The sequence below is a fragment of the Vollenhovia emeryi genome, unplaced genomic scaffold (genome assembly GCF_000949405.1).
Source record: "Vollenhovia emeryi isolate VEMERY1.0 unplaced genomic scaffold, V.emery_V1.0 DF939152.1, whole genome shotgun sequence".
Taxonomy (NCBI): domain Eukaryota; kingdom Metazoa; phylum Arthropoda; class Insecta; order Hymenoptera; family Formicidae; genus Vollenhovia; species Vollenhovia emeryi.
Genome location: NW_011967214.1, coordinates 499,084 through 527,068, shown reverse-complemented (window position 1 = coordinate 527,068; position 27,985 = coordinate 499,084). Strand labels below are relative to the sequence as shown.

The 27,985-nt window shown below is 38.5% G+C and overlaps 1 protein-coding gene across 1 annotated transcript; it reads right to left on the bottom strand.

The window, feature by feature from the left end:
* Positions 1–132: 132 nt before the first annotated feature.
* On the bottom strand, positions 133–18,890 carry LOC105565417 (T-box transcription factor TBX20-like). The gene is made up of 5 exons (XM_012018592.1): positions 18,630–18,890; positions 15,340–15,478; positions 4,089–4,392; positions 1,699–1,848; positions 133–1,182 (listed from the first exon to the last, which is right to left on the bottom strand). Exons 1-5 carry the CDS (start codon positions 18,703–18,705, stop codon positions 490–492), a joined length of 1,362 nt encoding a protein of 453 aa, XP_011873982.1. The 5' UTR covers positions 18,706–18,890; the 3' UTR covers positions 133–489.
* Between the last annotated feature and the right edge of the window lie 9,095 nt (positions 18,891–27,985).

The following is a 27,985-nucleotide window of genomic DNA, read 5'->3' as shown; positions in this document are numbered from 1 at the left end:
TAAAGTAACTTAGCTAATGTCTTACCTACCTTTAAGTCTCATAAAATTCATCTTTTATTTAATATACATATATTTACATATGTATATTATGAATTTTATGAGAGACATATATATGATATGAAAATTATTTTCATGCTATTTTTATTTTTATATTAATTGAAGCTATTTTAAAGATCCATGAACGTTTACATATTATACATATACATATAAACATGACTTGACATAACATGAATGAAGAATAAGACGCGCAAAAGTAATTATGCAAAGACATATAAAAACGTGCAAATATAATTTGTTTATACACACACACACATAAGTATATGTGTGTATACATATATATACATATATATTACTTTAATATTATTTATCCACCGTTCTGAGCGGTAACTTAAAATTTTCAGTCTTAATCGCACGTTTATTCTTCATAAAACGTATAAAATCGCGTATAAAAATCGCGAGAAAAAATAAAACTGCGCATGTCCGCATGTATCACAGCCACGAAGGTGGCATATGCCTCCAATAATAGGGTGCACGGAATTGATCATAAAATCTCGTATAGTTTTGCAATGCTAAATACTGCGAGTACAACGGCGAACCGTACTGGAAATTCGGCGAGTGATACGAATAATACGAATTGTCGTATGTCGACGGCGTTACTTCCGTACACGGCCGGTCCAGCCAGGGCCTATGAAGAGACAATTCACCCGTTACTGGTGATACAGGATTCGGGACGATCGGTATCAGTGGGTTTAAGGCGATCGGTATCAATGGACTCGGGGCGGGTACCAGAGGGTTCGGAGGAATCGGTTCCAGTGGGTTCAGGGAAAGTAGCAGAGGGTTCGAGGCGGTAGGTACCAATGGATTCACGGCGATCGGCCTGGCGTTATCGCGTGCGCCATTATGCGTATTATTCTCAACAGCGCATTTTCTCGCCGATTTCCGCGTCGAGTTGTCCGAGTCAACGCTAACCCGTTTGTTCGCGATCTGATTCGGAGTCGGAGTCGAATTCGATTCGGAGTCGGAGGAAGAAACGCAGATCCCTTCGTCACGGCCCGAATCGAATTGGGCCTGATGATCAGTCCGATGTAGTGAGTATTTGCGCTTGAATCGCGACTGACCTGTCTCGCGAAATCCCTTTGCAAATGGATTGTTGTCGATCTTCAACTTCGTGATGTTCTGGTTCTGCAAAATTAACGTAAATGCGGGTATAGACACAAATTCCAACTAAGAAAGTATGCGATTACCTCACATCTCGGAACAGGATCTTTTTAGACGTGTAATATAATATTAATAAGTAATAAAACAAGAAAAGGGAATAAGAATTCAAGTATGTAATTTTTAGTTTTAACCCTTTACGATCCAAACTATTTCTAGCTAAGAAGTGAAAATCAATGATTTCGTCTTCAATTCAGTTCTAATCGATTGATGTAGTACGGGTCGAAGGGTTAGGGTGTTCCAGGTGGAAAGGTCAATATTCTGGGAGGTGATAAAAAGTAAATACACGAGACATTCAAGTAGCTCTCTATCTTGGAAACAGTGGGGAATGGGACATATATTCATATGAACATTTTTGTTTAAAATGACCGATACTATCACCTCCCAGGATATTGACCTGCCCTCCTGGAACACCCTGTATAAAACGTGAACGTCGTGGAAACTATCGATCCGATATTTTGGATTTTATTTAATGCTACATACCTGATACGCTGTTACAGCAATAAATTCCGTTTCTGCGAAACTGAACACCGCGGATGGATAAGAAAAAAGTTGAGGGTAAGAAAGTAACTTCTCTTCGGAACGAATTATCCAGATTCTTGGAATGTACTTGTGCATCGATGTTAATACCACCTGTAATATAAATTTGTTCTTAAATCAGTATAATTACAAAAATATATACATACAGAAAGCTGAAATTAAAGCGACTTATAATGGCGCATTGTTAAAATTAACAATTTCAAAGAATCACTAAATTCTTACTAAACTATTAAATTGTTATTATTAAACGCAACCATATGTTATTTTTACATTTAATATTACACATCAAGTTTGAATTATGCGATGTCCTATCAATTAGAAAAATATCGAAGAGTAAGAGCTCATACGACGTTTGTAAATGGGTTTACGAATTTCTTATTGTCTAGTGTTAAATGCGGAAAAAAGGACCGCTGGTATCTGCATCGCGAAAGACGATCCCGAAAGGATAAAGGGAGAGGGGAGCGAAAGAAGAGGCCCTTTCTATTACTTGCGAATGGGGATAGAGGCGGAGGGGCAGAAGAAGACGGACGAAGCGCCGGGAATTTTATTAAATTCGTAATTAGTTTGAGGAACCGGGTAAAAGGGGCGCCGCTTTTTCGAGATAAGTTGGCGCCTCACTAAAGAGGCCGACGGTAGACACAGACGCGATTCCCGAAAACCAGACTAAGCCTTGCAACCTTCTTGGAATCACATGTCTGCGCGCCACCGAAGATCTCTCATATGAATCTAGAGCGAGATGCACCACTTCAATACGCGATCTGGTAGTCATTACCGATGTTTCACGTTTCTTTTATGCGGTCAAGATATTTTTAATGCGAGAAATACATCGTATATCTTCCTTCGGCAAATCTCTTAAGTCTGAAATCATTTAACACTTCGATTGCCAAATTGATTTTGGTATAAAGTAACACTAAAAATTTACGTGAAAAATTTTGAATATTTTGAACTCATCAATTGTTCTTTCAGTATACTCATTTTTCGGGCAAAAATTTCTATTCGTTGTTAGTCAAATTTCCGATTGCTGAATATTTAACATAAGAACTAATTTCTTAACTGTTTTTTTATCTTAAAAGTATTACATATCTTGATAATCTTACATCGAATAAATCCTGTTTAGAATTGGTTGATTGTGAGAAGAAAAATTTCGTTAACTTTCATGCTAAAATTAAGATCAGTGAAGCTTTGTCGCCAAAATTCTACAACACACTCTCTCAGTATCAGAATTTTATTAAAAATTTATTGACGTTTCTTTCATTTATGATATAATTGCCCTTTCTTTCTGATCGCCTAGTTTAAATTAAAATAGGGAGACCAGATCTTTTCAGATCAGAATTTTGATTTAAGGAAAAGGTGACGAAATTAAGATAACCGCACAACAAAGCGAATCTCTTGTTTGCCGCCGCTGTCCAGCCGCTAATCCACCTTGTGGATTACAGCTTTTCACGCATGAACCGAGTCGAATGAACAATAACGAGGGGCAAAAGTGCCGCCGAGCTCTTCCGTGCGTCCTTCTTGTCCACAAAGGCAGAAGAGAACCATAAAATGCCATTTCTAACACCAACGGCGACGGTGATAGCTAGGAACTCACGGCTGTAAACAAATCCGCTTGTTCAGTCCCAGCGGGGACGGAAGGTATATCGATTACAGGGATCATGCAGTGTGCCAATCTCTTATAGACGCCGATCGATGTACCGCACCGGCTTGAGTTTAAACCTCTGTCGGAAAATGCTTCGACACCGGTGCTTAGATCTTTTTTTTTCCAAGAAGCTTAATCCTCAAGGGGATTGGTCTTTAACCACAGAATGCTTCTGCCTTTGAACGAATTTTATGAGAGGGAGAATATAATCAGAGTACCCATAAAATATCACGAGTTTTCGAAAATATTTTACCGAATTTATATATGTGCATGTAGATATTTTAATGGTTTACAAATGAAAACGTACACAAATTTATATATTTTAATATCCTGTCGTGGCTCTTACTCCTTTCTTATTTCGTATTTGTGTTTTCACATTAGAGCCTTATGAATGTTATTAATTGTTTATATTTTTTATATGTGGGTGTGTATAGGTATACATAAATTTAGTCTTCATGGCTTCCGGATGGTATACATAAATTAGATATATAAAAGAAAAACTTTTTTAAGAAGAACAACTGTTACAGTAAATAGAACATAAAATATAGTGGCTTTAATTTTTACGAAGAAGCCTTAGACTAATTTATAATCAGGCCTGTCTATATTCTTGTGTACCTACAACCTATTATATTACTCAGCATACGTTGCATACTAATTACAATAAGTACATTAATTTTAGCTAGAGCACATTACTTACATTAGTAGTATCGTTGATGCTGTTCGTTAGCTTCACTTTAGTAAATTTAATTGGATTGTCCATCCAGTGGTTCCCTTTTGATGGACTGTCGGGATGCATGTACATTCTTCGGTAGAACGGAAGCTGTGGTTCTGCCGAGCCCGAAGCACTCCAACCTCCACACATATTGCCGGTCTTGGTACTGTTATCGTACCCGCAATATTTATGTCTGCGATCGGAGGCCGGTGCAATCTCCAAGAAGACGTAATAATTGTCCCGCTCTTGCAAACCTTTTACATCAATTTCAATTGACGGGAACATGCGCCTGTAAAAGAGCAACGGCTCATAAATCGTTGTTGGACAATGAATCGTATTAAATATACAAATTTAATTTTCACATTTTCTTCAGCAAGTTTTAAATGTACTTGCAAATACAATAATCCACATCAAAAACTATATAATCGCTCTTTACGGGAAGCACATTTTTCCCAGAAAAAAGTATTTCGTAGCGTTACGGATAAGAAGGTAGAAAAAAAAGAGATAGCAAGTTTAAGGGTTTGTTCTGTAATCTCCTTTAACTGCAAGTTTCAAATGCGTCTGTAGAAAACGATAATCCATAGCACTATAATCCCTTTTCACGGGAAGCATAACATTTTTGCAGAAAGAAACATTTCGTAGCGGCACAGACGAGACAGTAGAAAAAAAAAGAAAGAGCAAGTTTAATCTTTTAATTTATGATATGCTCGAAATGGAAACTGACTGTTGTCGGCGAAATTTGCGATCTCTAAGATGGTATTAGAATGGTACTAAAGCCATAAATCAGACCCTGCAGCTCCTCATTATTCCACCTCTCGTACTATACGAGAAAACTGGCGAAGAATCGCGAGAAATTTCGGAGCTTTTCTGTTCTGCGAGAAGGAATCAGCAAACGTTCCGTTTTAAATTAATATATAATATTTTTGTTCCGTTTACTTTAAATGAACATCAATGATCATGTTTCACGTATCATCGAAGACATCTTTGTTCTAACATTGGTCATGTTAACTATTATCGGAAAAATTATTATTAATAATCATTATCCAAAAAATTACAGTAATCATTTGCAAAAATAGTTCATGGCATCACGGAAAATTATTGTAATCCTTTTCTAATTATTGCTAACATAATCACTATTGGAATAATATATTATTGTATATATTTTATATTATTCATATTATTATAATATCTAATAATATAATTTCAGATTGTATGTATGTATTTGTTTAATGTTTCTCTTACGGGATTACATGACTTCCTCCTTTCTCACTCCATCTTCCGTTACAATTCTTTACCTTCCTCACTGTTATATTATTGCCTTATGATCTATCTTATCTCCTTTATCTATGTACATTTGTTCGTATTTTACCTATCCATCTGAAACACATATTCTCCTTCTATTAAGCTTGTTACCTATCTGTTTCGGTTTCTATTTCATTTATGCACTCATTCTTTCTCCATATAATTTCAGATTGAATAAATGAAACTAGCGTCCTCTCATAAAATAAAATAATAAATCTCCTTGCAATTGAAACAAATGAATAAGAATAAAAAATATGAATAATTTAGTTTTTATTAAATCTAGCGTGCTATTTCAATAATATCTCATTAAACTCATTGTTAGTCGTAATTCAAGGTTCAAGAAAATAAAAGACACAAGGGATAAGAGAGCTAACAAACCAATCTACCCAAAATAACATTAAAATATATTTTTAAGATATATATGTCTAAAAGACGGCCTAAAGTCGTCTAAAAAATGTTTTTACATATGTGTGCTGTATGGGCTAGACAAACAGTTCAGGGTCGGGAGTTACTTTTTAAAAGTATTTAGTTACAGTTACAGTTTTTTCGCTAAAAATGTAACTAATTACAGTTACAAGTTACCAATTCTGGAAAGTAACGAGTCGTTACTTTCCTGCAGTGAAAATAAAAATATCAAATCTGCATTTGAATTGTAATTGTAATTGTAAATTTGAATTTGTACGAAGGACTGTCATGTGCATCTGTCAGTTTTCCCAAAGAAACTGTACCCATTTTCTATAAGGCGACAACCATTTATCGTTTGAATGATAAGAGATATGAAAAGAAATGTACGATTTTTTTCACGACACTGCTTTCACATTTCTTTTTCTTTGTTACGAACGTCTTTAAAAAGCGTACACTTTACATCAGCTCGAGGTAACTGATGCTTACCGTTTAGGTAAAAAAGAAATGCGAGAACAATTGTTGCAAAGAAAATGTGTGCATTTCGTTTGCAACAATTAATTCTTTTCATATTCATTGTTGCACAAGAAACGTGCCTTTTTGTTGGCAACAATTCTTTTACCAGTCGTGCACAAATAACGATGTATCACAAGTGACGTTAAACAGAGATTTCATTAAACATTGATTATATAATATAACACAGGGACACACGGAAACGGTTAGAAGTGACGCATATACGCAGTGATTTTATAGACGACTTTTGCCTCGCCCGAGACTTTTAACGCTAAAGAGATCTCATTTCGTGCAGGTAGTATTCGCACACTTTTCCTCGAGAGAACAAAGGTTCGTCGAGGGGTTTGTTAGTCATTAATGCGCAGGGTAGGCGACGGGTAGGCGTCGCCGCGCCGATAGGACGACGCAGTGTTAAGTTCCGCTCCTATTACTACGCAGTTCTTCCAGCTTTCACCCTCGTCAACTGATTTTCCTGACTCCGCAAATATTTCTACGGAAAGGCAAATCGAGCAGCCGCCGATTCGTTTGCCTGCCTAATTGCTCCCCAGCATTTCGCGTTCGACCTTACATCTAGTCGGCGGACTGACAAAGGATTTGGCCGGGTCTGCGCCGGCCCCGCTACATTGTCAATACATTATAGTAGGTATAAAGATGGTGAGATCTCCGAAACGAGATTCTTCGGTAATATAGCGAGACTTTCTGAGTCGTACAGCCGTACTGTGCTCTCGATAAGTTTTTCTCGTTTTCCCTCGATACGCACCATTACAAAAGTGCCAGTCAAGGCAAAGAAAATAGAAGAAAGGAGGGGAGGAGGACGTATAGAAAAGACATGAGGTAAGAGGTAAGAGAAAAGCGAGTAAAAAAAGAATTATAAGATCATCAATAGAAAGATACAGATTTGTAGGAAATAAGAAATGTAAGAGAGATGGAGATGAGATAATGAGGATAGACTTAAAAAAAACACTCATTCTAATCCTAAATAAACATTTAAGTAGAAAACCCGAAATAACATCGAGAATATAGGCCCGGTTTTTCTGGTTAACTGTTAACCAGAAGTCAGTCGGTTCTCGATCTTTTTCTATGTTATTATTTAGGAAGAGACAGAGAATCGACTAACCTCTGGTTAACAATTAACCAGAAAATGAAAAACCGGGCCATAGAAGGATAAATGAAGATGCGTGGATGTGCGTAAGTAACAAATGTAAACCAAGTCATCCATCACTTTGCTTTATACTTTATGTGTATAATTATCATGTCGCGACCCAGATCAACGTCGTTTATTTTACAATACATTAGGGGTGCGTTCGCAGAGCGCGCAGTTAGCATCAAAAGAGTTAATCTTTATCTGATACACAATAATGAATAACGAAGATAGGCTAATGCTTTTAACTTTTGCCTTTTAATACTATTAACACGGCGAACGCATCCTAAGTAACTCTTTGTTTTATCAGTTTCTCTTTACTCTCTTATCGCCCGAGATACAATCGCGAGGCCAAGTAAACCACATTTCTCGAGAAGCGAGAATATCCATGAGGTGAGTCCGCGTTCGCGCCATTCCGACACTTACACGGAACATAAATATCTGTTAAATATCTAATGGATATCCACGACAGATATTAGGGGTATCCACGAATACCTAAAAAATATCCTATAGCATCGAAGTTAACACCGCGTTTGTTGGTGTGAAAGATCTTCTACACTTTCGATGTTAAAATTTACACCGGGTTATTTAACTACGTGGGTGTGGTGAAAGTTCACGCCACTATTTTCTAGAGATAGATTATGTAGATATCCACAGTAGCTACGGATATCATACAGATATGTACACTGAAAAAAATTTCTGGTTGAATATGGACGAATCAGATAATTCCTTTAGGATTTACCAGAATTCCTGTAATCCTACAGAAATTCTGGTAAATCCTAAAAGAATTCTGGTAAATCCTAAAGGAATTATCTGATTCGTCCATATTCAACCAGAAATTTTTTTCAGTGTAGATATCCATTGGATATTTATTAGACATTTTGTTCTGTTTGGGCGGCCGTCGGGTACTCGTGCCATGCCGCTGCAACAGACGCATCTGGTTTAAGGAGCCTCTTGTCATTAGACGCGGAGACGCGATAACGTCTGCATTGGTGTGATATAACGACGCGTCTCAGTGGCACGAGCTCCCGGACCCGCGTGTCATCCTGCCTAAGATTGAGGGTCTACTCGAATGTCGCGTGGACTATCTCCTCGCGGGAAGCACGCGCGTCTGTTCGACATACCCTCGACATGTAACAAAAACACGAGGAAAAACAACAAACACGTCTACGTACATACGCGCCTTCAAGATAACGACTACACTTGTTTCCTGATTTTTCATGTCTCTCAAGCCGGGTCTACACTATATAACAAAACATGTGTTTTTGTTTTGTTTTTAACATTGTTGTATAACTTGTTATATGACTTCATATAACTTGTTATTAGACACTATTTTTGTAACAATAATTTTATGTACAAGTTGTTAAACATTTTTCATCTCAGTATTCATAACTAAACGGCGATTCTGGGTGCGACCATCATTAGAAGCTCGAAAAAAATATAGTGGTACAACCCTTATAGCAGATCTTGAAAGAGATGACAGAGATATATTGACGGGAGAAATTCGGTGTGACGGTAGTTTCAAAAACTTTGCAAGGATGACAAGTTTTGATTTTGAATACCTCATAAACATAAAGTTTTATAACTTCCTTTGATCTTTACCGACAACTAATGGATAACATATAACCTGCTATATAACACGAAAAATGTTATACAAATATACAACATCATGTTATATAACATTTTTTCTTTTCTTTTTGTAACAAGTTGTATAACTTTGCTATATAGCATGTTTTGTTATACTATAGTGTAGACCCGGCTTTAGATTTATTATTTGCTCAATATTTGCTACAATATTTCGGTGGCGAAGTTATACCTGAAATCCACCTCATAATCTACTCTTTCTTCAGTAAACGACGAACAATTCTTCAGTGGACACTTTTTTAGGCGTTAATTTTTAATTTATGACACTTCTAAATAATTGAAGAAAACTGCCCGTTTTTCATAACAAAAGAAAGAAATGTGAGCCGTTTCCTCGGGTGTTATTTTGTTAAGAATTGCATTTTTCGAAAACCCATTCAGCGGATGCAGTCAAAGAAGTTGAAGAAAGTTTTTAGAAAAAGGATCACAGATACGAGGATCATAAATTTCTCATGCCGCTAAGAAGAAAGCTTTTGTCACAATGCATGGTTCAACCATAAACTATTTTACATTTGCCATTTATCAAACAATACTTTCCTCGTCATTTTTACCCGACCCTTCCGTGCATTAGTCACGGAAAAGTAAAACGATTACGTGTCGATTGTCACTCTATTATACACATTTTTTTTTCATTTTCGCATTGAGAACCCAAGAGCCTATAAAGCTAGAGTCACATCAAAGTTAAACCGGTATTTGAAAAAGAAAGAATCTAGACACATTTAACAACAACAGGGGCTTGTGATGTGAACATATTATGTCGGGAAATATAAATCGTAGAACGAGTTTGCAGGACCTACCGCGAAAAAGAAAGAGTGAAAAGGGAGAGAGAAAGAGCGAGGGAAGTGGTGGAGGAGAAAAAGCACGTGGTGAGCACGTGGTTTAGATTCCATACAACGAGGAAACGATACGGACAGAGACACCTTCGTCGCTATTGTTGTCGCTAATCCGCCTTGGTAATAAACATGTTTTTCTCTTCCTCGGAGCGCTGATTCGTTCGCTCATGACTCGTTAGCTCGTTAAAAGCACAATCGATGGTCGCTCTACGGCGACACCAAGATACCATAAGCACTTGGACCACCTAAAGTGATCCAGTGTCACGTAATGAGATATTCAACGTGTAACCTTACAAAGTGCGGACTACATCCGCCGAACGGGATTCCAAGAAATGCAGATTTTCGAAAAATGCAATTCTTAACAAAATAACACGTGCGGGAACAGATCACATTTCTTTCTTTTGTTACAAGCATATGTGCAAAAAATACACAAGAGTCGCTTACGGTCAAAGGAACAGTAAGGATATTCATAGTCCGTTCTTATATTTAAGATTATCTTAAGTTATACTCTTAATGTGTTTTCAACCAATCACAGAGCCGTATTAGCGTCTTAAGACAACACTTAAGATGATTTTGAAATAAGAATCGACTATGAATACCGGCCTGAGAATATTAAATGCAAAGTAAATTTTTTAAATATTGTACACGAACTGTGTGAACTGAGATATGATAAATTAGTTTTTTTTAAATTCGCGTAATGCAAAACCCGTTGGTATTAAAAATACCAACGCGTTAGTACTTTTATTCGCGAGAAGTCAACATTTTTTTCAAAAATCTAAATCCTAAAACATTACTAGACGCATATAATTCCGATATTTATCATAAACTTTGCCGCGTCACGCATTATACATAGGTAATCGAATAGTTTTCTTTCGTAAATCTCCGCGCTTTATGTGTGAAATATCCCTTTGAAGCTAACATTTTTCCTTTCAGCCGAGTTTTCTCGAAGCTTAATACTTAAGGGTTTTCTGGGTCGCTGATTATTACGAATCTAGTATCAGAATTACAAAATTCAAATGCAGATTTTCAGGCGCCACGTTGGATCCGATATTAAGAATTTTGTAAATCTGATCTCATATGTGTAATCAGCAACCTGAAAAACTTCCGAGTTCCAGATAGATCGACTGCAGTTTTTATATTTTTGACTCTTTATATTGGATCCGCCATCTTGGATTTTTAAATTTTCACATGTTGACTTCAGATTAGAAATCAGTGATCTCGAAAGCTTATAGTTTCGGAATGTCGTTTAGAGGGAGATTTTTTTGACTACGGAATATCTTAGCGGAAAGAATTCTCTTTTAAAATTTATCTCGAAACTCATGGAATCGTGTAACAACACGGCATTTCGAAGACTTTTATGAGATTTTACTAGTAAAGTGTATGGTAAACTTTCACAAAACTCTGATAAAGTTCTTCAAAATGCTATGTTGTCCCACAATCACATGATTTTCAGGATAAATTTTAAGAGAAAATGCTCTCCGTGTAGGAAACAAATTTTTTAAATTAAAACTTTAACTTTGAGCTGCTATATTGAGTCAATCGTCGATAATTTGGGAATTTCGACTTCAGATTCAGAATTAGCATATCGAAAACTTTCTAGACATGAAATAGTAAAGATATCGGAGTGAAAGAAGTGTTGGTTTTTTCCATTTCGTAAGATGTAACATATATGTTTCACCGTGCTTCAAAGAGATACACATATAACAGGGTGTTCCAGGAGGAAAGCTCAACATTCTGGGAGGTGATTTCGGTAGGTGAGTATCGATAATTTGAGACAAAAATGTTCATATGAATATACAGGGTGTCCAGTAAACTCAACGAAAAAAATTCCTTGACTTTTTCAGGTTTTCCAGGAGCAGGAATTAATTTTTCCCTGACCGTTTAGTGTAACTTTTTTCAAGATGCATAATTTGCGTACATCGGACCACTTGTGATACCGTACGTAATCATATATGATGCTTTCGTTTTGCTTAACTGCATTTTGTCTCAGTTGAACACATTGAAATTATAATAACACGACGATGAAACTATAAATTACCGGCCACGCTTATAAATAAATTGATGTTTAGCAAAACAGAAAATTAGTGTACCGAGAGAGCCAAAGAAAAGTTTATTTTCTAAAAACTTTAAATTATTCAGAAAAAAATGTGAAACGATGTAAAAAAAATCCAGATAAATCGTAAAATTTCGCGACTTTTCCCTGACATTTCCATATTTCTAAAATTTCCTGACAATTTCCGGGTGTTCCAGATTTCCCTGACCACTGGATAGCCTGATATGGGTCCCATTCCCCATTGTTTCCGAGATACCACGACTTGAGTGTATCGTGTGTGTACTTTTTTTTTCTCTACACTCTATTCTTCACCCAACCACAAAACGTCTACAGGAATTTACTCTTAAAAGTCAGTTGGCTGTTGTGCTGATAACATTGTGGAAACGTTGAAAAGGCCCTGCATATGCACAACCGCGGTAGTGCTAGTGCTGCTGTTAAAGAATACCGTCGACGCTTTTCTACAGGTAAAATTCACAATCGTAAAGTCCCAGAGAACATTATGTCATCTTAAAGACATCTTAAAGACGTCTTAGAATTGTTCAAGACGTCTTTAAGACGTCTTTAAGACGACATAATGTTCTCTGGATATTTTATATTTTTATAAGACGTCATAAAGACATCTTTTTGACAATGTCTTAAGATTCTTTTTTCTGACGTTTTATAGACGTCTTTTAGTAAAGTCTTAAGCGGGGAGCACACACTTTTGCATAAGTGCATAAGCTTATACATAACGAATTTGATTGGTCTATAAGCAAGTGCATAAGGAAATGGACCAATCAAATTCGTTACGCATATGCTTATGCACTTATGCAAAAGTGTGTGCTCCCCGCTTTAAAGATGTCTCTTTAACGACGTCTTTAAGACGTCGTTTAGACATGCATGTTGTCTGGGCGTGGTTTCCAAGGTTTTCAATACATTGCGTGAAAGTGAAACGCTTCCCACCGATCATGTTTTATATAAACGAGGACGCCAACAAAATTGCTCTATCTCGGAAACAGTGGGGAATGGGACATATATTCATATGAGCATTTTTGCTTAAAATGACTGGTACTATCACTCCCAGAATATTGACCTTTTTCTCTTGGAACGCCCTGTATATACACCGAGCAGTCATCAAATGTAATCTCCAACGAGTCACGGACACCCATAAGCAGATACAAATCTCTTCGTGACTCTCCCTTCCTCCTTTTTTTCCTTCTTTCCTTCCTTCCTTCCGCCCTTCCGTTCTTCGGTTTTCATGCCCACGCGAGGCCGATAAACAAAGAGCCGATACCACGTGCGTTCACATTATCTATTGAAAGCAACAAAATTCTACGTATCCTTATCACTGTACACCGAGTTCCATTTCTCGAAAAGAAATTATCCGATAGATTTCGGCGAAAGCTTCATTCGAAATAGGCACAATCCGGTTACAATTGCGTGAAAAATGATGGCCAGCTTGCTTTTGTAAAAATGAGGAATGCACTTCTCGCCGGTTATAACGCCTGCCGACCCCACGTGCGAGGTGAACAATGAATCCTAAATGCCGTTGCGGCGTATTATCTTCGGCGACAAAACACCTCCTGCGAGACTAATCGCATTGTCGTCACCATGATCCGCCCAGTTTGCCCGTCCGTCTGGCCAGGAAAGTAAGGCGATTCTACGTCGTTAGGAAAATTGTTAGACTACGCGTCATTCTGCACTTCGGAAGCGACGGTAGCTGGGGGATTGTTATCGCGGGCCATTTAAGTATCACGATATCGGTCCTTTACTGGCGCAAAATACTTTAACGTCGCGCGAGTTTGAAATGTCAATGAAATTCTTCGTGCCAACCTTCCGCTCAGTTCTTGTTGCATTGTTCACCAAAACTTTTATGTAAAAAAAACTCTTAACGAGATTTATCGGTTGGAAAATTTACCAATAATTGTTTAACGAGTGATAGAAATAAACAAGAGCAAGGGGAGAATACGTGTAGTCTCCAATTATTTTTATATTTCCAAAGTGACTTTTTCATAATAATATTCTGAAATATTCCCGAAGGTGTAATCGGAAATATTATAAAAGTTTCTCTTCCTTTCACGATTCTTAATAAACCACCCTTGTTAATAACCGTACAATGTACTCGTCTTCGCTCATAATCTCGTTAGATACAGTTTTCCTAAAAATAGCAGGTACCTGCATTTATCAGCTTTCCTAAACATAAGTACCAGACAGATATTGCTATCTGAAATACGACCACGAAATGAAAAACGACTCGGTAACTTGTAAAAAGCCCCCCCCCCCCCCCCCCCCCGAGATCGCCGCGACCATGAGTCGACCAAAAGAAACATTTTAAGTGTTCGTACTAAGTAGGTAGTAACAAGGTGACCTCGAAGTAACCGGCCACACAAAAGTGCAAACTATTTCGCGGCGGTTTTCAAAGGGAAAAGGGCTTTCTCCGAAAATAAAGGGAGTGTTTCCAATCTCGAGGATCTGTCGTGCCGCCAGGCAACTTTCCGAGGGAGGACATCTTGCCACGTATACGGCTCGCGCGCTCCTCGCCAAATCGGCCGGGATAAGGGATGGTGCCCTCGTATTACGTATTTTGCAGAATCCCCGCGGCGGGGATCCATTGTTCCCCGAGGATATCGCGACGCGACGGCCTCGAGAGCGCCGGCGTGGCGCCCGGCCTCGGGTCCTCCGGTTGCAGACAGTGGGGCGGGGAGTGGTCGCAGCGGCGACGAGATACTTTCCTCGACGCCCTCTTCTTCGTCTCGGCGCCCGTGAGAGGTGCGTCGAGGAGACGAAGAAGAGGGCGTCGAGAAAAGTATCTCGTCTCGCTTGTTCAATTGAAGCCACGGGCGCCACTCAGGCGCGCCCGGACGCGCGCGGCAACGTGAATAATTGTATTGTTTTAACTGAACCTTCGTATCCGCAATCGTGGTCTTGCCGATCGTCTACTATCGAGATCCATCTCTCCCAAATTCAATCAGTGCCCCATCACGGAAAGCAGTTACAAGTATACAGCGCTGGAAAATTCGGCCAGTGAACGCTCACTGTTTTTCAGTGATAATTCGCCGATTGATTTTTAGAGAGATCGTATTAAATTGTGCAATTCTTTGTTTTGTCCACTGGGAGTATTGCGGAAGGAATTAATACGATTCCTCGGGCCGCAACAGATCTGTCTTTACGTCAGTTTATCGTTCGACTCCGTTCGCGAAAGCGTTTCAGCGGCGACTATGTTTTGTATTGCAATTGTTTCATTTATTCTCAGCCGTCGAGCATTGTTCAATCTGGAGGCGAGGAGGGGGGGGGTTTGTGAATAATACGAGAGGAGAAAAGTGAGAACTTCGATACCTGCTTTGAAAAAAGAATAATGCGCGGGGTACTCACCGGCCGGACTTCGTGATGATCATCTCTGTATTTAACGCGTGGAACTTCTCCCATAGATTTCGATTAAGCAGATCCGCGCTGACACCGGTCAACATCGACGGTTGATACGACCACCATTCATTTGAATCCATCGTGTTTTCTGCAACATAACAGTGCAATTTGAACGATTAGTCAACGGACAAAAAATTAAGTTATACGAAATGTTTTGCTATTAACTCGTCGCACCTCGAGAGTTATTCAGCGTCGAAGACAAATGTCGATCTTGTTTTCGATTTACTGATATATTCTCGCGGTTCGGTAGCGATAAATTGCACGTTGATTGTGTATGAATATCAGCTCAGGCTGCTAAGCCTCGTTGGGCGTTGATATTTTATAGGAATTCGTTTTCTGATAGGAATCGACCGAGGGGAAAACCGCAGAGGGCATTGTGGTGTACAGATTTGTGGCATTACTGGGCATTACTAGGCATTGCTAGGCATTTTCGAGGCATTACAATAGAATTTTGCTGGGGCATTAAAGAGATAAAATTAGATAAGATAAGATAAATATATGATAACGGAAAAATGTATTATGGGTAAAGATAATATAGGATAAAAAATATATTATAGATAATAGAGAGGGAATATATTATATATTGTATAAATAATGACAAAACGCAACGTGTTCTTAATTTTCCATCGAACGCTTAAAATAAGACGTGTAAACACACGCGCCCTCCAAGCTAGATCTTAGACGGAGCCGGAAAAGGAGAGAGCGCGGAATGACGACAATAATATACCTAAATATTAAGATTGAGTTCGTTTCAGGCTAACGATGACTGTCCATCGTGTAACCTATCACGCGACACGAATCATCAATAGCGCGCAGCGGGCATCATCTTCTGAAGAAGCGACGGGGTCTATCTGGGGGATGGAATTGGAAAAATTGGCGTGGCTGAGGTAACACAAAAAATGGAACAGCGGGGCCTACCCTTTACAATATTACCCATCGCCACTTGTCACGTAGCATTGTGCACAAACCCGGCATCCATACACCCGGATAAAAAGGCACGGTAGGCAGATAATGGATCCCGCCTGGCCGAAAGATCGGCAACCTTTCATCTGTCGCCAAATAATCGGAGGAAAATGTGGCGAGCATTTCACGGGATATTTAACAATCGGCCCGGTTGACCGGAGGGAACACCGGGGTCTCCTCATTACGGACGCAAATCAACTCGTTTAGTGATCTCTTCTTCCAAGGATACCGCAAACGGGGATGATTTTCAAGTTTTCGCGCGCAACGGCGGACACAGAACGCGCGTTACGAGACGCTTCACGAAACGTCGCTTCCCCCGCGAAACGATTCCCTTGAAAATTCGCTAGAATTTGATCGCCGCGCCAAGGACTTTCGGAACTAAAACGATACAATTGTTCCAATAATGACAGCGTGTCCGAATTAATGTTTGAAAGAGAAAATGGAGAACGAGTAAAGATGAAACGCAGAATCGAGTGGGAGCACTGCAAATCCACGTGTACTATTTTTCTACACATATATGTGTAATCTGGTGAAGACCGAGGGGGAAGAGGCTGACCAAAATCTTGTGCACCAATGCCCACTAATGCCCAGTGGACGTCACTTTATCTTATTATTTTATTTTATCTTTATAATGCCCGGTAAGTGCCCATCTACAATAGATGATTTAAGCCTTAAGAAATTGACTAATCACAGTCGCGTATTCTACTCATACTTGACCGCGATTGGTCAATTTCTTAAGGCTTAGGGCTTAAATCATCTATTGTAGACTGGGACTAATGCCGCAAATCTGTACACCACAATGGCCTAAGCGGTGTCCCCCTCAGTGAAGACACTTTTCGCACACTTCTTGCCGCTTGAAATCGCGACGTAGGTGACTTGACCATAGACTTATATACCAGATCAAAAGAGTCATGATCTCTGTCTCGCTCAGCGTTAAGAGTGGGAAGAAGACGAACAAGTTAGACAGAGCTACGGTGACTCAGTTCGGCTCTTCCTCTCTTTCTGTATCTTACGACCGACGCCTCTTACGGATGGCGCAGTCTAGTACGTAAGTCTAGACTTGACACTTCGTTTTGAACGACCAGAAAAATTTTAACGGCAAGAAGCGTGTGAAAAGTGCCTCCACCAAATTAGACATAAACGTGGAGGAACGTCCTCTATTATGACAGGAGTCTAATACGAGATAGCAGCTTTTCAACGTCCAAATTCAATCACAAATCTCTTTTCGCGATTGCACGATCTAACAAATCAATTTTCCACTAAACAGATTTCACCCCAAGGGCAATGAATTCATGGCGGGACCAACAGACGGCGTCTACTAATTTAGCAGAAACTCCGCTATCTCGTAATAGGGGACTTTCCTCTATTGCGTGTAAAAGTAACACACTGGGATTTAGCGTGAGATTATTAATCGCGAATTACATTTCAGAAGCTTTTACACGTCACGTACGATCGGATTCAACAAGTCTACGTCAAATTAAAAATTCACCGCCTCTCAATCGTCGCGCTAAGGAAACATTCGGAGTTAAAACCAACGTTGCCCCAATGTCACGGCTGCAAAGTGAACCTAATTTTGAAAAAGAAGAGAGGCATCGAAGATTAGAGACCGAATCAAGTGGGGGATTTGGCAAAGTTTATGTCGGCGAAACTTTTTTGCACGTCACATCGGAACCACACGATTGGGATGAAGAGTTTCGATAAAATGCCACGTACCGTTGACGAACATTCAAAATCCCGCACTGTAAACACAAACCGCTAACCTTCGCCAGTTGTCTCCCACGACACCTTGGCCTGTGTTTTGCCGAACCTCTGCTTACCCTAAGCGCACGTAAGCGGCGAGCTTACAGATACTTAGCTGGACAGAAGCGCTGAGGCTGAGTTTGAAACCGCTACCAAACGAGCGACCGCTCGGCTGGCGGAAGTTCGGCAAAACGCAGCCCTTGATTCGATTAAGAAACGGGAACGAAACGGAGATAACAAAACGCACGCTAAGAATCACTGACGCGCTCCCGCGCGAATTCGCGCACGTCTCAACACGCTTACACATTTTGCACACGCGTGCACGGCAAATGTACATGTGTTTTACATGTGCCCAGAGGGTGACATTCTGTATCTTACGCAATGGTGAAAATGCTAAAAGTGAACGGCTTTATTTCTTTCGAACAGTTAGAAAGAGACGGAGCTACGCGCTTTTAGCACTTTCACTGTAGCGCAAGACACAGAATTGACCCTCGGATTCATATGGAACGCACCGGAGTGATTCCTAGGGCACATACCTAGTTCTCGTTGCGTGACAGCCGGTGGTTGCTGGAGAAGCGGCGATGTCGGACGCAGCCTCCGGTCCAGTGGCATCGGTGTGCACTGTTTGACTAGAGAGGGCACATTTTCGAGGATCGGAGCGTTTTCCCCACCCTCGGTCGATCGCCGGTGCGCCCTGGACGAACGTTGAAATCACATGCTGGAAAAGGAACTGCGGCCCGACCGGTTGCTCGTTGCCGCAAACGACGTCCACTGCGCCGCTGATCACCGGATCTCGCGCGTTCGTTGGTCGAGCGTGCCCGGCTACGGGCATCCTCGCACCGCCTACGCGCACTTGATTGGCTGCGGTTTCACCACGTCGGGGGCAGCCCATAAAGTCGCCCCAAAGTCGTGCGTGCGCGACATTTACACGTTCCGTCGCAGGCGACAAACATAACGCTCTGACTATGCGAAATAAAGAAGGAAGGACGGCGAAAGAGAAGAAGAGAGAGAGGGGGGGGGGGTGATAAAGGGAGAGATAAAGGAAGAAAGTAAGAATACGTGAGCCACAGATAAGATTTTCTTAATCTCCAAGCCGTCGCCTCTAATGGCCGCCTGTAAGGTCGCCGAAAATGGTTAGTTTATTTAAATTTTTTTACCTTCTTTCATTTGTAACGTCGTCTTAAATTCTCAGACGTACAAATACCCGTTAAAAGACACTCGAACGTTTAAATATTCAAATATTCAGATATTTTATAATTCTTCTTTCTCAATGTTCTAAACACGATTTTCAATGTTGTACGAATATCGTTGCGCACTAATTAGCTGAGAATTTTCTTGTGTTCTCGCAAAGATAAAACGCTGAAATTTAAAAATATATGTATGTATGTATAAATAGCATGTATATGTAATACCAAGGTTGGGAAGTAACTCGTTACTTGTAACGAAGCTACAGTTACAGTTACTTTTCTTTTGGGTAACTCTAGCTTAACTTCGTTACATTCTCTCCGTCTGTAGCTGTAACTTAACTCGGTTACACTTTTTCGATAACTAGTAACTAATTTAATAGTTACATCAATAGTTACTGTAAGTTACATAAGTAACTGCAAACAGCAACGATTCGTTACTTTTTGAGTAGCTGTAACTGTGACGCGTTACTTTTCAGAATTGGTAACTCGTAACTGCAACTAGTTACATTTTTAGCAAACAAACTGTAACTCGATACTTTTATAAAGTAACTTTCCCAACTCTGTGTATAATACATACATGTAACATACATTACGTATATCTAAGTTTTTATAAATTTAACATATTGCACACATATTTCTTGATGAATATACTTGTATGCACAGATAATCGCAATTCAAAATCCCGCACTGTATACACAAACCGCTAACGTTCGCTGGCAGTCCACGTTATCTGGATTCGATTGTAAGAAACGGAACGAAACGGAAAACTCTTTTCGAGAAGGACAGTGTAGCAGTAAATAGAACATAAAAATAGTAATTTTAATTTCCATCAAGAATTTAGTCCGAGCATATTACTGACATTAGTAGTATTGTTGATGCTGTTTGTTAGCTTCACTTTAGTAAATTTAATTGGCTTGTCCATCCAGTGGTTCCCTTTTGATGGACTGTCGGGATGCATGTACATTCTTCGGTAGAACGGAAGCTGTGGTTCTGCCGAGCCCGAAGCACTCCAACCTCCACACATATTGCCGGTCTTGGATACTGTTATCGTACCCGCAATATTTATGTCTGCGATCGGAGGCCGGTGCAATCTCCTAGAAGACATAATAATTGTTCCGCTCTTGCAAACCTTTTACATTAATTTCAATTGACGGGAACATGCACCTGTAGAAGAACAAAGGCTCCTAAATCGTCGTCGTCACGTGCCGTTGACGAAAATTCCAAATCCCGCACTGTAGACACGAAGCGCTAACGTTCGCCGATTGTCCCCGTCACCTTGATTCGATTGTAAGAAGCGGAACGAAACGGATTCGGAAATGACAACGTACATACATACCTACACTGATAAAAAAACATCTTGATCCAAAAAAGTATTACTTTACTCAAGAACATTATTCATTAGGTGGCTCCTAATAGCTTATTAACTAAATTTAAAAAATAAATTAAAACATGCATTGCTTTAATTTATCAAAGAATAGATCATTTTTCATTAAGAGACTTTCATTTTAATTCTATAAAATGTCTACTAAGATGTAATTTTTACAGCGAAGGAGATTGGGTTTCTTATTTAACAAAAACAATTATTTTATTTAATAAACAGTATTCTATATCTCATGAAATTTTTATTTGAATGTAGAAAATCTAATGATTTAAATTATTTTACTTAATATAATACATAGATTTACAAGATATTTGATATTTTTCCTTAAATAGAATAAATATTTACTTCAGTAAAAAAACAATTTTAAGTAAATCTATTTACTTAGTTAAAAAAATTGTTTTTGTCAGTGTAGCTCGCGTCGCAAAACTATCGGTTGCACGAAGGAGCGACGACGTCGGGTGCAGCATCAGTACTGTTTGACTAGTGAGATCAGATTTCCGAGGATCGACGTTTTAAAAGAAAATTCACAACGCGAAATTCTGTTTAATATAGAACGACAGTGCCATCAGCAGGCGTTAATTCCATGCGTTCCACGACGACTGTACGCCGTCGCTAAAAATTGACAAATGCGTCAAATGACTGCATCAAGATCGTTATCGCCATTTCCACCGACGCTGCACGGATTTACATTGCGTGTTGCCGCAGGCCTCGTCGTACAGTTCCGTTATTGGCACTGTGCATGAGACGAACACGAAATTGTCACCATAGATTACAGAATCCGGCCGGCAAACGAGCGTGTGTTTGCTCTCGCGTCGAGACAATGAGGAAAGATTGTTCATAGGTTTTCACATAAGAATATCTATACGTGTTCTGTTTATCACTATCGCATATCACCAATATTGATAAAGTTTTAGAACTTATAAGCATAGCATATACATTTTCCATGTATGTATATGCAAAATGTGTTAATGCGTGCACAAATTCATATGGAAAGCATCAGCAGTGATGTCTACACAGAAAAAGAGAATATTTTTTAAAAATATGTTTAGTTTCAACGTGAAAATCTTGAAATGAGATTATACTGCATTAAAGGAAGAAAAACTTACTTGAATGAAGCAATTTTATATAATATTTTTAATCAAGAAAAAATATGCTTATTATTTACGAATAATTTTCTTGAATGGAAAGGAAACAATATTGGATAGAAAGTAACATTTTCAAATCGAAGATTACAATGATCAAAGTGATTTTATTGCCAAAATAATTATATGTATTCTTGAAGTGACAATTATAGTATTTAAAAAAGTGAGATAAGTAGTTAAAATAAAACAAACGATATTCTCTTTCGAGGAAGGGTTATATACAGGGTCTTACAACTTAAACTAATTCTTATTAAATTCGTTTGATTTAAATGTTCAGATGTTTAATATTTTCTTGGTAGAAAACGAGACCAGTGGCATTTTATCGGGTCGACACTTGTAGAAACGTTTTCTCGCACCAACTGTGCAAGCCGGTTTGGGCTTTGAAGTATAAACAGGCAAGAAGAAACGCAGTGTACACTCACCCCCGTAGGCGACATTTTGACGGGGAAAGTGAGGAGTCATTTGGTTTCCACTGTTTGTACATTCGAAACGGAAGTTTTTGTCAAATCACTCTGCATTTCCGCCTCCGAAGTCCTCAATACGAGAGAAAAGAAATTAGAAGAAAGAAAGGAAAAGGACTCTGGTTTTTCTACCTTGTGTAAAAAAAGCGGTTTTTTTCTGGCACTTTCTTCGAAATTTCACCTGTGAATAAGGTTGAAATAAGAAGATTAAAGAACATAATAGATCCGGAAAGATCAATTCACGAGTGTCAGATTTTTTCATGAGTAAAGACTACAAAGAAACTTACTTCTATTATAACAATCAAACTCACGTAGGGTGGTCTCCATAAAAATAATATATTTATATAGTCGGGTGCTTTTTACACATTTATTGAGATAAATGTATGGGACACCTTGTAAGAGTTATATTCTTGTCTTGTATTTATATGACAAGGTATCGCATAGCATGATATATCTTTACGCATATTTCTTTTTGTCACGTTATGTCATTTCAAATTTGACATCAAACAGCTTTTATCTTTTACAGACATTTTTTAAATTGTTGGTAGCGTCGATCATAAATGACCACCGCAGTTAACGTGTTCTAAGTAATTTATATCATTTATTATTGATTGTCATTCATATATGAATAATCGATTTTATGAAAAAATCCCGGGAAATCAAATACATTTTCTTCTTTTAATTTTTTTCTTAATTTACTTTTGCATTTAATTGTTTCTTAATGTACTTTTTATATTTTAAATGAGTGTAAAACGTTATTCTATCGCGTTTTTTTTTACTTTCTCCCTCCACTCCTAAAATAAATACTTTTCGAATGAGATTTTCGGACGCGATAGTTTCTTTTTATACATAACGACAGATAATTTCATGATTTTCTAGTGCGATACCCACCTCTCTGCGATACTACCACATTCTGGAAATCTGGTTTTTCCCCTTGTCACTGTTAATGCGGTGTCCTATGCGACTACGTCAACATATACACATATATATGTATATGTATATTTATCTTTGTGCGTGATTCACCGATGCATTTCTTTTCACCCATTTATGTTAATTCTCAATACATGTAGTTTCCTGTGTGTAGTATATTGTAATTTGTTTTCTTTATCAAATGTATTGTTAGATGAGAACAGAGAAATAAATTTCTCAACTATAATTAGTCCGCAACATCAAACGATCACATTAAAGAATGGTTTTAAAAACAAAAACATCTTTTCCTTGCACATATCTTTGTTCAGCTACAAATGAGAGTTGAAACCGAAGTTTTCTTCCGGAAATGAGATCGCGAAACCGATGTTATTCTTTAGACGAAAAAAGTTATGTCAAACATTGAATAATAAGACAATGTAACAGACGAATTCAATCACAATTAAGCTCGTAGAACTTGAGCCTTGCGTGTCAATCCTACCGCGTCCTATCGCGGTAGGCGAGGGAAACTTAATTATTTCAAGACAAACATAGCGTTGTACCGTTCACGGAATATACAGCGAACGCGATAAAGAAACCATAAAGTCGTTAATACGACCTTTACAGCAGGTAAGGCTCTCAAGATAATGTAAGACGGACAAATTCAATCACAATTAAGCTCATAGAACTTGAGGCTTGCGTGTCAATCCCACCGCGTCCTATCGCTGTACGCAGTGGCGACGGATACTTTATTATTTTAGGACAAGCATAACGTTGTACCGTTCACGGAGATATACAGCGAGATAAGCACGATAAGACGAACGCGATATGGAAACCATTAAGTCGTTAATGCGACCTTTACAGCAGGTAGGCCTCGCACACAAACAAATGTAGATAACAGTTATGTATACAAGTGCTATTCAGGGGAGGATCGATAGTTATGTTTATTAGAGAAGTAACTCGTTATAACGAAGTCACAGTTGCAGTTACTTCTTTTTGGTAACTGTAACTTAACTTCGCTACTGCCTCTCCATCTGCAACTGTAACTTAATTCAGTTACATTTTTTTTTCAATAACTAGTAACTAATTTAATTAGTTACATTAATAGTTACTTTACATATATTTGAACCTCCACAGATGCATTGAGCCTTGCATTTGCGCATAAACGCCTTTATCGACGCTTCACAATTTAAATGCAGATATTAAATATTTTTTTATTCATTGCAAGAAAGTAACTGCAAAGTAACGATTTGTTACTTTTCAGAATTTGTAACTTGTAACTGTAACTAGGTACTTTTATAAAGTAACTTTCCCAACTCTGCTTATTTGTCGTCAAACTTTATGCAACTGAAGATACGTGTGATTCACCATATCTGTTACGCCCAAACACTGAAATCGCTCAGTGAGCGAAAAAAAAGCTATTATTTAAAATGTTAGATGTTGTATACGATGACAATGTCCATACAGAGATAATTTTCTCTTAAAATTTATCTTGAAGATTATAACGTGATCATGGAACACCATAGCACTTCAAAGAATTTTACGAGGGTTTTTCGCAATTTTACTATACACTGAGAAAAATTTCCATCGGATAAACCAATTAAATAATGTTTCCGATGGTTAATTTTTCCGATTAAATTATGGATACATCCGATGAAGTATATATATTGAAAAACCGATCATATTTTTCATTGGATATACAATTTAATCATACAGTTTCAACGCCACGTGCTTACGAAGTCGCAATTCTCGTCACGACCGGAGCGGACGAAGATCGAACGTGCGCGTGCTGCAGCGGAAATCTCCGACTTCTCCGAGGCGGGAAAGGGTCTCGTTAAATACCTTCGCGAGAGATCACGCAGGGGACATAAAGCGCCGGTTCCGGACGCAGTAAAGCGAGAGTTTTCGCGCGTGGGCGACGCCGCAATGCTTTGAAGTGCGACGGCGGAACTGCATAACGTGCAGCTGCTGCCCGACGTCCTTGCGTCCTCTCTCACGAATTGTTTCTTTCTTCTTTCTTCTTTTCTACGGCGAGCGATCGCGCGACGAGCCGCCGCGAGATTCGCCGCGCCGCCGCCGCGCCGCACAGTGGGAGCCTCGTTTGAGTGGACAAAACCTCTTCTCCATGTTAAACGCTACTCCTCACTATCAAGTAAGGTTTCAGTGATTTCGTTACGTCTTAAAGTACTTTTGTCGCGTCGTTTTAAATGTATTTAATCCTTAATTAAATTTTCGCTCAGCTCAAGTTAAAAGGTCCATGAGCAACGCGTGCAAAGCACAAGCAGTGTGCTCGCACTAAACTTGAGATTAGTAAACTTTACTGTGATTGATAAAGTTTCAATCTAATTCCAATCTCAATCCGCAGTCTGATACGGACTTTAGTCGACGGCTGCAACAGCAACAGCATATTCATGAGACTAAATCAAGTAAAAAAAAGTCCTGTACTACTTTTCCCTCCCACAAACAGTTATCGAGATATTATAAGCTAAACATGTAAAAAGTTATAAATTTTCTCTTGAATATCTCAAAAAGTATTAGGCGAATCAAAAAATGTTTCAGACAAAAGTTGTTCATATTAATTAGTAGAATAAGATAGTATAATAAACAATACCCAGTGAGAAATGATTCGTCGATCGACGTCGAAACGACGTCGAATCGACATCGACACCGTCGAATTGACGTCGATTCGACATCATTTCGATGTCGGTCGACGAATCATTTCTCACTGGGTAGGGAGTTCCATTTTAAAAAATGACAGCAACCTCCATATAACCATAAAAAATTAATTTTTTTATTATATAGCCCTTTTGAAACCGTATAACTTTTGTCTGAAACATTTTTTCTCTAAAATGTTCTATTTCCGAAATAAAAGGGTCGTATGGATGGTCTGAATCACCCTGTATAAGAGAATTAAAGGTTCAACATAGGGCCAAAATTTCGAGTCATGATTTCATCGATCTTTCATGCTCTCCACAACTATTGTAGAAGATCAATTACTATTATGATTCATAAAGCGTTTCGAAGTTTCTCTCAATCGTAGACTTCTCGCTTGGTTCTCTTATTCTGATGATGAATGGCCAATAAACTGTGGACATTTCTATATAACATTACAATAACTAAATACCCTAACAACTTTCATTTTTGAGGTTTTGTCCGCTCAAACGGGGCTCTGGTCCCGCTGTGCGACGATCGGATGGCATTTCGACACACCGGGAGCTGCATTTCCGGCACGACACGCGATATACGGGCGATTTGCGAGATTTCGAGGAAGTTCTTCTCGCATCATATAACTGTTATATATCGCGTATCCGCTTTCTAAAGATAAGCAGGAAATCGTTGTTAATATATTATATTTTTTATATTTAAAATAAGGAAATCAACCGCTGTGCGATAATCGAATATAAAAATGTGAAGACACAACGTTGATTAGAAAAAATGTGCGAGTGAATATATCTCAGAGGAGCCGAATCTGCCGATCGTATCCTTTTAATTAGACGCAATGAGAAACAAAGTAATAAAATATAAACTGTAACAGAGCGTGAAATTCTGCGCGATAATGCAGCTTCGTAGCCTCACGGGAATTTATTGCGTGTTATACACATAATTTTTTCTTCTCCTTTGAGAAAATAAATATCTATTTTTAAAAATCCTAATAATTAATCTTAATAAATCTTTCTCTGTTCCTTCAAGAAGACAGAAATGAAAACTGGTCATTTTGAGCGCATTCTATTTATATCACATACATTCGTGGCATACATAACTAATGCATATAAAATTATTTTTGCGATAAAAGGGGATAAAAATAATATAACAAGACATTTGTATTTGTAAAATAATAAAGAAAATTGTCTTTTAGCTTACCAACGCGTAACCGACGTTATCACTTCTCCCTCTGTTCATAATCTGCTTTCTCTCTACCTTTTCTTATGGGTAAATATTTTAACTCAGAAATATATGAGAAAGAGAGAGAGAAATTATAGTAGATTCAACACAGTAAGCTTAAGTGGATTATGCTTTTACCGCAATAAATACAGTTTAACTTTAATCTCGGTTCAATTTACTTTATATCTTATTCTAGTTTTACGAACGGGAAAAAGACAAGAAGTAATTTAAGCCGAGATTAAAGTTAATCGCATAGGTAGAAACGGGCATAATTGACAAATTCCTTGAATAGATAAATATAATCTAGAATCCTACGAGTATACCGAAAAATGGTGTTTGAAAAAGTAAACTGAAAGGATTTTCCCGTAAATCTATATCTAAAGATATACAATAAGGCTGATGGCAGAGCACGATCCGTAAACGCTTAATATAATTGGTTCAACTTACTTTGTAGCTTAATCTAATTTTACGAAATGGAAAAAGACAAGAAGTGATTAAAGCCGAGATTAAGGTTAATCTACATTGGTAGAAACGGACATGAGTCTGTCTTAGTCATAGGCATAAGACAAACGCTTAAGTCTGTAGTCATCGTAAACGTAAGACAAGGCAGAGAAAAACATAAGTCGTGAAATCGTTTTTCTCTGCCTTGCCTTACGACTAAGACAGATTTAAGCGTTTACGAATTGATCTCTGCTGTCAGTCTAACGGAGACACTTTACAATTTAAATTTCTTGCTAAAGATCTAATTGCACGACTGTGTAATACAAAAATTTAGAAAGCCGCGGCAGGACGCCGTTCTCCAACAAGAAATATCATATACAACTTTATCCAAGAATCTGTCGTGAAGAATAGCTCTCTCTCTCTCTCTCTCTCTCTCTGAGAAACTTGTAAACAGAAGAAAAACCTAATGGGCTGTGATTAACGTTGACCAGT